We start from the raw sequence: 15,000 nt of genomic DNA on the forward strand, positions 1-15,000 counted from the left end.
AAACCACTCCTACAACTGGCTTTGTTAGTCTGTGCAGAAAAAATGAGCATGGTTGCTATGTTCACCCTGTTCACCCGGGTGTGATTTCATTACGTCAGACATGATTTCATTACGTCAGACAGGCTATATAAGACCTTACACCACTCAGTTCACACGGGTGTGATTTTTTTTTAATATTCCTACAAAAAAAGAGAAATTAAGTTGGGAATTTCTCCTTTGGTCCACCCATTCCTAAGACATGTGAGAATGGTCCAGTGAAGAAAAAAATAAAAAAGTCCATTGTGGGTGTATTGGATTTTGCTCTATCACACTATCAGTAAACATGGGTGAAATTCACCCGAACACCTGCCTGTAGGAAAAACCAGGGATGTGGGCAAGGAAACAAACCTACCTTCTATGATGTCACTGAGCATCATGAAGGTACTGAAAGACCCACCCACCTCAGACATCAGCAACATTATGAAAATTACAAAGATATAATCGTCCGGGTGAAAATCACCCATGTTTAGTGTTGTAATAAGTCAGGCACACAACTGACCAGACCAACATCCGTGCATTCGTTCTGCAGTCCTGTCCACAGCTCTAGACCTGGTGGATCTGAGCGAGCCAGTGGGACCGGGGGAGTGTGCGGCGCCAGTGGGGATCGGAGGAGGAGGCATCAGGAGGAAGGGGAGTAGCAAGGAGAAGAGGTGTCCTCCTGGCCTGGGCAGCAGGGGCAGCAGCATCCGGGGCAGCCCCCTGCGCAGGAAGAGAGTGGAGGACCCCGAGCTGATCCAGGTGGACGTGGAACATCGGACACCCAGCCCACGGACGCCCCCCGAACGCTGCTCCATAGACTCGGGTACAGTGTGTGTGTGTGTGTGCGTGGCTTAGTGGCAACTGGTCTCTGTAGTATGATCAAGCAGGCCGTTAATTTACGAAAACAAAACACAAAAAGTTGGAAGCTGCAGATAGGAGATCTCTCCCCGACAGCAGGGATACTGTACATAGACAGACTGTGTTCCTCTGAATCCCTGAAGATGACCTTTGTTTGATCGAGGTTGTGTGACCTCTCCCTTCAGCTTCAATCCGCTGCACCTTCGCAATACCGCCGTGCACCCTTCCTGATGTATATTAATTATTTAGACAAAATGAATTCTCTCTGGGTTGGTGGCGGTTCACTTCATTTGGTCGAGAGTGCTTTGTGCAGAGTGCAGGCTGGAGTTAATCCCTGCTGTTAACATAATGAGGTTGTCACTCACTTCACGATTGGCAAAGCGTTCCGAGCTATATTCTGACTGATCTTTATCCCCCTACCTACAGTCACAGATGACCTGCTACACACTTTGGAAAAATGAACGGAACACGTTGCACACCCAAAATGTGCTGTAGTGCGCGGCAGCAGATGCAGATGCAATACCAGAATCAGAATCAAACTTATTGTCACATCACATTACAAGTAAGGTGGGTCATAAACTTGGTTGTACAGGCTCATCAATGCAGTTAAAAAGGATAGAGAAAGAGAAGAGCATAAAGTGCACTAAGTCACTAATCTGCATGATACAGTGCATGACATGTATATATGTATGAATATAAAAAAATAGTCCCTATTAAAACATAAATTAGTTCAGTCTGTGCAGTGTCTCTCCTCGTCTAATTGCTGACAAGTAAAGATTGTTCAAGAGTCTAGTGGTACTACAATACAGTTTTGAACAGTACATTACAGTCATTCTCAACCTTTTGAATTTCATAGACCGCCAGTTTTATATGCATTAGGCCAAGGAACCCCATCATGTCATACAAAGGTTGTGGACGAATTATGGTCGAACTATTATTCTCCCACACTCCGAAAGCAATCGTCCTCACTAAAAAAGGTTTATTCTGGGCCCGGGCCGCTGGAGTAGCGGTCTGGGCACCTAGACAGTCTGACAGCGTGTCGCTGGTTCGAATCCAGATCCAGACGACCTTTCCTGCGCGTCACTCCCCATCTCTCTCTCCCCATTTCCTGTCAGTCTACTGTCCTCCTAGGCATATAAAAGCCCAAAGATTTTAAATGAGAAAGGCACATAATGTACATCAAAACATAATGTACTTGCAGTGTTTGCTACATTTATTGTTACATGGCCAAGCGATGAGATGCATAATTCAACAGTGACACTGCATGTGAAGTTTAAACGTCTCATTTCTAAAACTTGAGAAAGTAAGATGAGATGACATTGACCCTATAGGACAGTATAGGGTATCAGCTACAGATATATATATATATTTACAGTAAATGATAGATGCAGAATAATACTGGAGTTGGATGTCACTGAAAACCATATTTAGATATATACACTGTTCACTGTACATCTTCATAATTTATATACAATAGTACTGTCGTCTTAATATGTATACGTTGTTGTGTTTTATTAATCTCTGGCATGAGATCTTGCATTTAGTGTGTGTGTGTGTGTGTGTGCGTGCGTGTGTGCGTGCGTGCGTGCGTGCGTGCGTGCGTGTGTGCGTGCGTGCGTGCGTGCGTGCGTGCGTGCGTGCGTGCATGTGTGCATGCGTGCATGTGTGCATGCGTGCATGCGTGCATGCGTTCATGTGTCCACTGTCCACAGCTTATCTCGCAAATTACCAGCATCTCTATTTCTTGTGCAGGCTGCCATCAAGCCAAGAACCTAGATTACCAAATGCTTTTCAAATCAGTGAATGACAACTGTGTCATTTTTGTGAATAGATAATCACAGAGCAATCATTTCCCCAGCTAAAAGAGGAAATTATTGGTTACAACAACATTTCCCACATTTTCTTTACTTAATAACTAATGTGAATTTGTACATTCGTTGTACGTTGTCAACATGTATATTTAGAACCAGTGAATGGAATGGAAGTGAAGTGAACGCATACCATGACATGCATGAGCCACTAGCCAGAGGGGCAGTAGCATTGTAATTGGCATGGGCTATAGTTCCTGTCCCATAGCCTTGTGGGACATTATGTTCCATAGCCTGGGGCCTTTTGAAAAATAAAGTATAATCAAATGATAAATAAAATGTCAAACACGTTTCTGCTCTGTCCCTCTGCAGTCGGCAGGTCGTCTCCTCCGATGGAGAAATGGGAGGAGGTGAGTCTTCAGCTGGAAGGCAGGAGGAGGAGATATGAAAAGAGGTGCACCTCCCATCACTCCTCCAGTGAACTGCTGTGGTAAGCCAACACCTGCCATGTTTGTTTTAGTCCCATCACTGCTCCAGTGAACTGCTGTGGTCAGCCAACACCTGCCATGTTTTAGTCCAGCAGCATCCAGACCAGTGGTTCTCATCAGCCTTATTCAAGGACCACCAGTTTGATGATATAATCTCTGTCGGGTGGAAACCTTTAAATTAAGTGTGAATCGTGGTACCACCAAAAGGGGTGTGGCACCACAGAGGAACCACGGAGGCACTCAAGTGGTATCACTGCCAGTCTCAACTGCTCACCACTGTATGTCCAAAACAGTTAATCAAATTCAAAAGCGTGAAAAGTTTGCAGATCTACAAGCTTGAAACGTGCTTGTAGATCTGCTACTTATGATGCTTTTGTGTGATCAAGGGCATTCATTATGCCACAAACCCCCATTTGGGACCCCAATCTACAAAATCTATTCTAGACTTTTACTTTTCTGTTTTGGTCCATCTGGGACTTTGCCTTTAATTTATGCTTTGCTCTAATGTCCATTATGCAAATATGCAAGAAAATCTGCAAGATAGCCTGCTCTGACTGCAAGAAATCTAGCCAAGCACACAAACACATCCATATTAGGTTAAGGTTTTACATTGTTAGTAAGCTCACATACAGCCCTGAAATTAAATTATTTTATTTTATTCTATTTTTATTGTCGTGACAAATCACAACAAGTTGTCTTATAGAAATACATTATTGTTTTGCTTTCATGTGTTTCTTAAATGTTTGTGTCAAAGTGTCCATGAGCAAAACCATGGTTAAAACAAGAACTTCAGTACTATACAGATTAATTTAATTTGAGCCAGTTCAGATGATGAGCTGAAAAATATATGATGAAATGTGGTATATTGTGGATTAAAACATTTATTGTTCACAAATGGAGATAAATCTTAACTTCATGACAGGTTTAAATGAATGTCTTCCTGTCTCCTTGCAGGTCTGCAGAGTTTAAAACAGCTGCTACCTCTAAGAACAGCTTTGAGGTCCACAGTTTGGACGACATGGACTTCATCAGTTCCCCACAGGTGAGTACAGCTCGACTTTGTCAGCCCCCCCTCCACACGCACACACACACACACACACACACACACACACACACACACACACACACACACACACACACACACACACACACACACACACACACACACACACACACACACACACACACACAAAGTCAGTCCAACTCATCTTCGTCGCCCCCCGCAGTTTTGTATGAGTCATCTTACAGACAGTGGGTGACAGTGACCTCTGTGTTTCTTATTTCATATTTCTGTCACGCACGCACGCACGCACGCACGCACGCACGCACAGTTGGTGGATGGTACTTAAAGTAGTAGACAGCTGGTCTTCAGACAGCAGTTTCCTGTGGTAGATGACCAGCGGACATCTCAGATGACAGAAACATTACTTTGGATCTGGAGTGAAGTTAGTTTTCACTTCACAAGTAGAGTGATGATTCATAAACACGTGGATGGAATGCAGAGGCGAGGGACCCCGGGGAAGGAGAATGAGACTCAGGGTGGGCGTGTAGTCTCAAAGGAGGTGAGTTCTAATCACCTGCAGCGTCGCCAACTCCCTGGGGCCTTCTCTTCAACTCCCTGGGGCCTTCTCTTCCAACTCCCTGGGGCCTTCTCTTCAACTCCCTGGGGCCTTCTCTTCAACTCCCTGGGGCCTTCTCTTCAACTCCCTGGGGCCTTCTCTTCCAACTCCCTGGGGCCTTCTCTTCAACTCCCTGGGGCCTTCTCTTCTCTCCCTGGGGCCTTCTCTTCTCCCTGGGGCCTTCTCTTCAACTCCCTGGGGCCTTCTCTTCTCCCTGGGGCCTTCTCTTCAACTCCCTGGGGCCTTCTCTTCAACTCCCTGGGGCCTTCTCTTCCAACTCCCTGGGGCCTTCTCTTCAACTCCCTGGGGCCTTCTCTTCCAACTCCCTGGGGCCTTCTCTTCAACTCCCTGGGGCCTTCTCTTCAACTCCCTGGGGCCTTCTCTTCAACTCCCTGGGGCCTTCTCTTCCAACTCCCTGGGGCCTTCTCTTCAACTCCCTGGGACCTTCTCTTCTCCCTGGGGCCTTCTCTTCAACTCCCTGGGGCCTTCTCTTCTCCCTGGGGCCTTCTCTTCAACTCCCTGGGGCCTTCTCTTCCAACTCCCTGGGGCCTTCTCTTCAACTCCCTGGGGCCTTCTCTTCAACTCCCTGGGGCCTTCTCTTCTCCCTGGGGCCTTCTCTTCAACTCCCTGGGCCTTCTCTTCCAACTCCCTGGGGCCTTCTCTTCAACTCCCTGGGGCCTTCTCTTCAACTCCCTGCGGGGCCTTCTCTTCCAACTCCCTGGGGCCTTCTCTTCAACTCCCTGGGGCCTTCTCTTCAACTCCCTGGGGCCTTCTCTTCTCCCTGGGGCCTTCTCTTCAACTCCCTGGGGCCTTCTCTTCCAACTCCCTGGGGCCTTCTCTTCAACTCCCTGGGGCCTTCTCTTCAACTCCCTGGGGCCTTCTCTTCAACTCCCTGGGGCCTTCTCTTCAACTCCCTGGGGCCTTCTCTTCCAACTCCCTGGGGCCTTCTCTTCAACTCCCTGGGGCCTTCTCTTCCAACTCCCTGGGGCCTTCTCTTCCAACTCCCTGGGGCCTTCTCTTCAACTCCCTGGGGCCTTCTCTTCAACTCCCTGGGGCCTTCTCTTCAACTCCCTGGGGCCTTCTCTTCTCCAACTCCCTGGGGCCTTCTCTTCAACTCCCTGGGCCTTCTCTTCAACTCCCTGGGGCCTTCTCTTCAACTCCCTGGGGCCTTCTCTTCAACTCCCTGGGGCCTTCTCTTCAACTCCCTGGGCCTTCTCTTCAACTCCCTGGGCCTTCTCTTCCAACTCCCTGGGGCCTTCTCTTCAACTCCCTGGGGCCTTCTCTTCAACTCCCTGGGGCCTTCTCTTCAACTCCCTGGGGCCTTCTCTTCTCCAACTCCCTGGGGCCTTCTCTTCAACTACCTGGGCCTTCTCTTCAACTCCCTGGGGCCTTCTCTTCCAACTCCCTGGGGCCTTCTCTTCAACTACCTGGGCCTTCTCTTCAACTCCCTGGGGCCTTCTCTTCTCCAACTCCCTGGGGCCTTCTCTTCTCCAACTCCCTGGGGCCTTCTCTTCAACTACCTGGGCCTTCTCTTCAACTCCCTGGGGCCTTCTCTTCCAACTCCCTGGGGCCTTCTCTTCCAACTCCCTGGGGCCTTCTCTTCTCCAACTCCCTGGGGCCTTCTCTTCAACTCCCTGGGGCCTTCTCTTCCAACTCCCTGGGGCCTTCTCTTCTCTTCCGACTGCCAAGAGCAGTCCTTGAGTCCTTCAAGGCAGTGGTTCTCAAACCTTTTCGTGCCAAGGACCCCCACATCAAAATATATTTGTCCACGGTGGCCCATCTGGGGAACCCTTGGAATCTCCCCAAGGACCCCTGGGGGTCCCCGGACCTCACTTTGAGGGCCGATGCTTCAAGGCACACATCCTGTAGTTTATGCTTTATATCAGTAATTCTCAACGTTTGGGCCATGGCCCACTGGTGGGCTGTAAAGACATTGCAAGTGGGCCATGGCCCACTGGTGGGCTGTAAAGACATTGCAAGTGGGCCATGGCCCACTGGTGGGCTGTAAAGACTTTGCAAGTGGGCCATGGCCCACTGGTGGGCTGTAAATTTAAGACATCGCAAGTGGGCCCACAAATTATTTGCAAAACACTACGATTTTAATGTAATACACATTCATTAAAAACAAATACAAACAGTTTAAATATTTTCATGGGTACTACATTCCACTGATTCAAGCCAGAACACTGAAAAATGCCACCCATCGGCTACTGTGTAAAGTGGTCAGATGGTTGGGCAGCGAATGATTTTGTGATGGGTGTGCCCTTATCCAGAAAAGGTTGCGAACTGCTGCTTTACAACATCCGTATAGGATCACAGACCCTTCCTCACCTCACCCAGGGGTCTGCCCAATTCCAAAACAGTAATCCAGGCCTCAGTCATCCGAGCTTGACTACTGTAACTCTCCTCGTGGTTGTCCTCTTGGCATGCTAACCGAAGCAAAACCTCCCAAACGATCCAGAAATGCTGCAGCACGCCTGGATTTCAACCACCTAAAATTGTCTTCCACTTTCCCATTCCCTTCATTGGCTTCCAGATTGCTGTCCTTATCTATAGTAGGCAAAAAGAGAAAGAAAAGAAAAGAAAACATTCATTATTCATTAAGGGGTCCTGGAATTTATCCAAGGTCCTGGAAAACATATGTAACATAATATATACAGTAAAGTCATTTTTTGCCAAACCGGCTGCATGATTGCAGCCTAATGTGTACCGGGCGTGACAAAAAGAACAGATCTACAAGCTCACAGCGTGATCCTATGCCCTAGATTAGGTGGTGTAGAAAAAACAAAATTTGGAATGGAATTATACAATCTTCTATGCTTTATTTTTGCTACACTGCCTGTCTTTGGGCATGTGCACATAGGAGTATTGCGCGGAATGATTGTTATATAGGTCTGGAAATTGGGTTCAACATTCTGGAAAAGTTTGGGAAATTCATTGGTAAAAATGTGTTGGAACCCTGATAGTACAAACCTCTCTGGGGATGGCTCACGATACAACCAAACCATCCAACCCTATACGACCGTTCCTGCTCAGCGAGATCAGCTAACACTGGAGCCTTCTCCCTGCACCACGCTCCACACATCCTCTTCTCCCTTCTGACTCACAAACTGTGGAATAAAGTCCCCATTGCAGGCAGAACTGCAGACTCACTCTTCTTTTTTCCAGTGGTGGAAAAAGTATTCACAATTTTTTATTTAAGTATCAATAGCCTATACTGCAATGTAGAAATACTCTGTTACAAGTAAGTGGCTGGAATTCAAATTTACTTGAGTAAAAGTACAAAGGTATTCATATCAAAATATACTTTAAGTACCAAAAGTGAAAGTGTATACTCATTATGCAGAATGTCCCATTTCAAGTTTTCAAATGTATAAAAATCGTGATCTTGTAGATCGGCTATTTTCAAATGGCCGAAATGTATATTGAAGTGTTTTGTAAAAGTAATCAAAATCTACAAAGTACCTAAAGTTTAAAAATAAATGCAGTGGAGTAAAAGTACAACATCTGGATCCGAGTTGTAGTGGAGTAGAACTTTCTAGAAGTAAAAGTATTGGATACCTCCAAATTGTACTTAAGCTAAATGCATTTTCCACCACTGCTATGCTTCCATAGTCTCACCTCTCCAGACTGCACCTCACCCTAGCATTCCTCTGTCCTTGTGTTCTCTCCTTACTGCTCCTCAACCTAGCATTCCTCTGTCATTGTGTTCTCTCCAGACTGCACCTCACCCTAGCATTCCTCTGTCCTTGTGTTCTCTCCAGACTGTACCTCACCCTAGCATTCCTCTGTCCTTGTGTTCTCTCCAGACTGTACCTCACCCTAGCATTCCTCTGTCCTTGTGTTCTCTCCAGACTGCACCTAACCCTAGCATTCCTCTGTCCTTGTGTTCTCTCCAGACTGTACCTCACCCTAGCATTCCTCTGTCCTTGTGTTCTCTCCAGACTGTACCTCACCCTAGCATTCCTCTGTCCTTGTGTTCTCTCCAGACTGCTCCTCACCCTAGCATTCCTCTGTCCTTGTGTTCTCTCCAGACTGCTCCTCACCCTAGCATTCCTCTGTCCTTGTGTTCTCTCCAGACTGCACCTCACCCTAGCATTCCTCTGTCCTTGTGTTCTCTCCAGACTGCTCCTCACCCTAGCATTCCTCTGTCCTTGTGTTCTCTCCAGACTGTACCTCACCCTAGCATTCCTCTGTCCTTGTGTTCTCTCCAGACTGTACCTCACCCTAGCATTCCTCTGTCCTTGTGTTCTCTCCAGACTGCACCTCACCCTAGCATTCCTCTGTCCTTGTGTTCTCTCCAGACTGTACCTCACCCTAGCATTCCTCTGTCCTTGTGTTCTCTCCAGACTGTACCTCACCCTAGCATTCCTCTGTCCTTGTGTTCTCTCCAGACTGTACCTCACCCTAGCATTCCTCTGTCCTTGTGTTCTCTCCTTACTGCTCCTCAACCTAGCATTCCTCTGTCATTGTGTTCTCTCCAGACTGCTCCTCACCCTAGCATTCCTCTGTCCTTGTGTTCTCTCCAGACTGCTCCTCACCCTAGCATTCCTCTGTCCTTGTGTTCTCTCCAGACTGCTCCTCACCCTAGCATTCCTCTGTCATTGTGTTCTCTCCAGACTGCTCCTCACCCTAGCATTCCTCTGTCCTTGTGTTCTCTCCAGACTGCACCTCAACCTAGCATTCCTCTGTCCTTGTGTTCTCTCCAGACTGTACCTCACCCTAGCATTCCTCTGTCCTTGTGTTCTCTCCAGACTGTACCTCACCCTAGCATTCCTCTGTCCTTGTGTTCTCTCCAGACTGTACCTCACCCTAGCATTCCTCTGTCCTTGTGTTCTCTCCAGACTGTACCTCACCCTAGCATTCCTCTGTCCTTGTGTTCTCTCCAGACTGTACCTCACCCTAGCATTCCTCTGTCCTTGTGTTCTCTCCAGACTGCACCTCACCCTAGCATTCCTCTGTCCTTGTGTTCTCTCCAGACTGTACCTCACCCTAGCATTCCTCTGTCCTTGTGTTCTCTCCAGACTGTACCTCACCCTAGCATTCCTCTGTCCTTGTGTTCTCTCCTTACTGCTCCTCAACCTAGCATTCCTCTGTCATTGTGTTCTCTCCAGACTGCTCCTCACCCTAGCATTCCTCTGTCCTCGTGTTCTCTCCAGACTGCTCCTCACCCTAGCATTCCTCTGTCCTCGTGTTCTCTCCAGACTGCTCCTCACCCTAGCATTCCTCTGTCCTTGTGTTCTCTCCAGACTGCTCCTCACCCTAGCATTCCTCTGTCCTTGTGTTCTCTCCAGACTGTACCTCACCCTAGCATTCCTCTCTCGTGTTCCTTCATGCCACCTTTTGTCCCATATATGCTAGTTTATGATGCAGCTATTTGGTTAATTGTTCTCATGTTTTTGTTTTTGTTTTTTTTATTTAAGGCGGACGTGGAGGTATGTGATAAAGAGATTTTCAACCGACACGGCCGTTTTGCATCGTTGCCCTCGGTAACCATCATCAGGCAATGATTCATCTATATAGTATAATATACTATATACATAGTATATCGTCTCTGTTGGGTGGAAACCTCATATTATATCCAAAACTGTTACTTTTTAGTAAATAGCAAAAGTAACAAACAGATCTACAAGCTCGAGTCGAAACACGTCCCTTGTGGATCTGCTACTTTTGATGCTTTTGTGTGACTCCAGTATGATCAAGTAGGGCGTTAAATTTAAAATAAATAAATACAAATAAAATAAATAAATAACACAAAACGTTAGAATATGGAGATAAGATGTTTCTGCCCAAAAGAAACAATATGATATACTATCATCATGACATGTAATAATCTGCCAGTATATTAAAAGGTTGCCTTGAGGCCCTGATACTCTTTAGTCTGAGTTTTGATTGTGTTTGTCATTTGCTCTTTAAGAGCAACAGATAAAATCTACCGAAGGTTGTATTGAGGATTGTGTGTGTGTGTGTGTGTGTGTGTGTGTGTGTGTGTGTGTGTGTGTGTTAGGAGTGCTGTGTGACCAGGGAGAGGAGGAGAACCAGGTCGCAGGTGCTGCGTGGGAACTTGACTACGGAGGAGGAGTATGTCAGAGCCAAAGCTGCCGTAGAGGTACACGGGCACACACTCGCGCACGCACACATGCACACGCATGCGCGCGCGCACACACTCGCGCACGAACACATGCATGCACATGCACGCACACACACACACACATTTTAACAATTTATTTATGTTTATTTATTGCATATAAGGACATAAATAGTTCAGGTGCAGCAAAGTTACATCAACAAAATCAAGGCATTATGTCCTCAGTCACGAATACAGCAAGCATGTCATGTCACCCAGCATTCCATGGGCACAAGGAGTACTGTAGGCATCCTAAGTTCGAAACCCCCTCCAACAACCAGATCTGGAAACAATTTCCAGATCCACTCCTGCATCGCCACCCGGTGTCATATCGTTCTCCACAGCGTGGCTGATCCCATGGGCCCAAAATCCACCCACTGTTGTTCCGACAGCGGACGGACACACCAATAGAAGGCCAGGTTCAACGCCTCTCTTCCCAGTAGCTGCTCATGGGAATGGCCACCAAGCAGCACCGGCTGTTGGTATACTCCATAGGTGAACAGCGCCTTGTTGTATGCAAGCTTGTGCCTTGCGATCATGTTGAAGCACACAGTCCACAGAGGTTGCAAATGCATCTCAAATCTGCACCCACTACATTAGCGGTGGTCGTTACAACGGAGCAGTTTAACGTCATGCTCAGGACACACACACACACACACACACACACACACACACACACACACACACACACACACACACACACACACACACACACACACACACACACACACACACACACACACACACACACACACACACACACACACACACACACACACACACAGTGACCGACAGTAGAAAAGTGGTTTTCAAACGTTTTAATTTCAGGAATCCAGGCCCCACAACTTACGGGTCCATTTGGTTCCATTTGTACTCTGTCAGAGTTGCAGACCTACATGTACGTACGGAGTCCGACACCCTACCCAAAACCCAACCCTAAACGGGTGAGTTTTAACCCGCAGCATGGGTGTAACCGGCAGTGCATGTCGGGAGCGACGGTGTTGTCAAACTAATGCCTGTCGGACATGTCGGACTGTTGTCCAAACGTATGCACCCCGCTCACGGAACCCCGAGCTAGCTGCTGTGATGCAGCAGTGAGTCTGAGTTTGTGTTTGTTGGCATTTCGGGGCGGGCGTCGTTGCATCTCCGAGGGTTCAGTGCAGTATGTACGTGATGTACAGTAAATACAGTATTCACAGCATATGTATGAAACCGGATCCAGGTGCTTGTGGTTTGGACCGGCGATATGGAGCCGAGCGGGGTGCAGGGTATCACCTGCATGTAGAGTTACAGAACAATATCATCTATCATGCTCGCTGCTGCAGCTATAATGAATCAGCCTGCAGAGACACTCCCATACATCACAGTCACAACAGCACACATAGGACCGGGGGGAGAGTCTGCTGCATGAGAGAGAGGGAGGGAGAGGGGGTGATAGGTAGAGAGGTACACTGAGTGACAGAGAGAGACAAGTGGAGATGTAAAGAGATATGCTATAGAGAATCAGAGAGGTGGGCTGAGATATAGAGAGATGGATCATCAGATAAGATGACATTTCAGATGCCTAAAACTAAGAGTTATACTGTAGACAGACAGACTGCATGAGGTGGAGCCTACATGGGCAACTGGCGGCCCGGGGGCCACATGCGGCCCCCACCTTCACTTAATGTGGCCCTCAGGTTAATATCTACAAGCTCAAAACGTGTCGCAGTGCGACACGTTTTGAGCTTGTAGATCTGCTATTTTTGCTACAACAGCAATGTGGCCCTCTGGAGTGAGTGTGGAAATATAGTGGCCCTCTCCATCGTCAAAGTTGCCCACCCCTGAGGTGGAGGGATGGAGAGAGAGAAACAGGGGCAGGTGAGGTGATGGACGGAGAGGAGAGTCTGTCTTTGGTTCTGCTGGTCAGAGGTGTATAAGTGAGTGGTTCTCAAACGTTTCAGTGACCACTCCCATAACTCTGAGAGCGTAGCCTGCAAATGGAACCAAATACAGCCATTTGTACACTCTCAGAGTTACAACCTATAAGGGTCCATTTGGAACCCTCCTCAAGTTACAGACCTGTAAGGGTCCATTTGGAACCCTCTTTGAGGGTCCCTGAGGAACCCCAATCTGAGAATCTGAGGGTCCCAACGAACCCCGAGGGTCCCTGGGTCCCACTTTGAGAACCACTGGTGTAAGTGATAGGAAATAGTGTTTTGTGAAGAGAACTCGTGAAGAGAAGAAAAACCATGAGGAAACAAAATAGACTCAAGCCTTCCCATGGTGTATGGTTTATAAATAGAAACAACATAATTTGATTTTGATTTTGATTTTAAAGCGACTGTTTGCTTCGGGGGGAAACGTTAACGTTGATAAAGACCATTTCCAGTGAATTAAAATCTGTTTGTACTGTATAGTCATGTTACCTAAAAGTGGTACATTTTCCAGAGATGTATTTTCCAAAGATCTATTTGTTTTCTGACGTATTGCTATTCCACATTCAGGTAGAATTGCAGTTCTAGATGGAGACATTTATTTATTGAGGTTCATACAGGAACTATCTATCTATTTTTTACCCTTTTTTATCCCAAATGTAGTCGTTATGCCAATTATGTTGTCACGGCTGTTTCCTACTGACTCACCTGCCAGTGAGGAGCTCCTGTGGACAGGTGCCACTCCAGCCCGTAGGACCAATATAACCCAATATAACCCTCCTCCCTGCCCGGCTTCCCTCCCCCGAACAAGGGGCCAATTGTGTTCACATAGACGCCCGACAAAGCCGGATGCACCACGGTGGATTCGAACCAGCAACCTCCGTGGTGGTGGGCAGGGACTTTAGCACTGTAACACCTGAGTGCAACATGCATTTTTTATTTAATCAAGTGTCCTGTATCATATCATCTGACTTATAACAACCCAAATCACTTGAAATCGGTTGAGAATTCATCGAGTTATGCTGATCTAAGGTTAAAAACAGTAGACTTCGGAGTCACTATAAACTAAAAGGAACACAAATAAGGCAGATCATGCCACACGGCCTTGTGAAGAAAAATATGATGTCAATGTACAACAGGTGAGGCTGGGCGGAGTCAGCCTGGTAACCGCAGGGCTGCTGATGAAAAGAGTGGGAACAGGTGTGTGGACGGGTGGGGCACAGGTAATGGGGAGGAACACTGAGGACATCCGGTGGATAAGAAGAGAATAGCAGGTTGGGTGAATTGGAAAATGTGGGTGAGAGGAGAGACTATAATGTTTGTGGTACTGCAGTATATCTTATCTGACATGGACTATAATGTTTGTACTTTTACTGCAGTAGTATAAGATTCACTAGTGCAGTACTACGACAAACTTTATAGTATATGTCAGATACTATAAAGTACTGCAGCACCACAAACATTATAGTACACTGTAGTAGTCAGATAAGAGATGCACTATTAGTACAGTCCATAAAAAATATGGCCTGAACAACGGTGAATGCCATTCTCCTTTGTACAAAAGAACAGGGCGAAGGAAAAATGATGAGAGAGAGAGAGAGGAAACGGAGGGATGAATATTGAGGACACAGAGGGAAAGTGATCCATGGAGTGACACCACGATGGGCGGCCATCAGTACTGAACTGCATGAGTGTTCAGTAGATGCACACGCACGCACGCGCACACACACACACACACACACACACACACACACACACACACACACACACACACACACACACACACACACACACACACACACACACACACACACACACACACACACACACACACACACACACACACACGCACGCACGCACGCACGCACGCACGCACGCACGCACGCACTCACGCGCATGCATGTGCACGTGCACGAACAGTACACACGCCATCCATTTTATCTTCTCCGCCTCCCCTGTCATCCTTCACGTGACGATCCACGCCCATCCCATCCTCTCCTTTTCATCTCTTCATTCCCTCCCGCCCCCTCCGGTCCTCTCCTCCCTAAATCCATCCATCCGTCACCTAGCTCTCCTCCACCCTCCTAGCTGCCTCCAGCCGAGTCCTCATCCCCCCACCCCTCTCCGCACGCACGCACGCACACACACACACACACACACACACAC

At 47.4% G+C, this 15,000-nt stretch overlaps 1 protein-coding gene across 1 annotated transcript in view; it reads left to right on the top strand.

The window, feature by feature from the left end:
* The window catches only part of pex5lb (peroxisomal biogenesis factor 5-like b), a gene marked incomplete at both ends in the record, with an annotated part of 78,038 nt that overhangs the window by 37,752 nt on the left and 25,286 nt on the right, over positions 1-15,000 (top strand). Inside the window, 4 exons of the mRNA XM_079529297.1 lie at positions 569-841; positions 3,057-3,174; positions 4,127-4,214; positions 10,799-10,900. Of these exons, the coding sequence (XP_079385423.1) occupies positions 569-841; positions 3,057-3,174; positions 4,127-4,214; positions 10,799-10,900 (581 nt within the window). The remainder of the gene's footprint in view (positions 1-568; positions 842-3,056; positions 3,175-4,126; positions 4,215-10,798; positions 10,901-15,000) is intronic.

Source organism: Electrona antarctica (genome assembly GCF_951216825.1).
Source record: "Electrona antarctica genome assembly, chromosome: 19".
Classification (NCBI taxonomy): domain Eukaryota; kingdom Metazoa; phylum Chordata; class Actinopteri; order Myctophiformes; family Myctophidae; genus Electrona; species Electrona antarctica.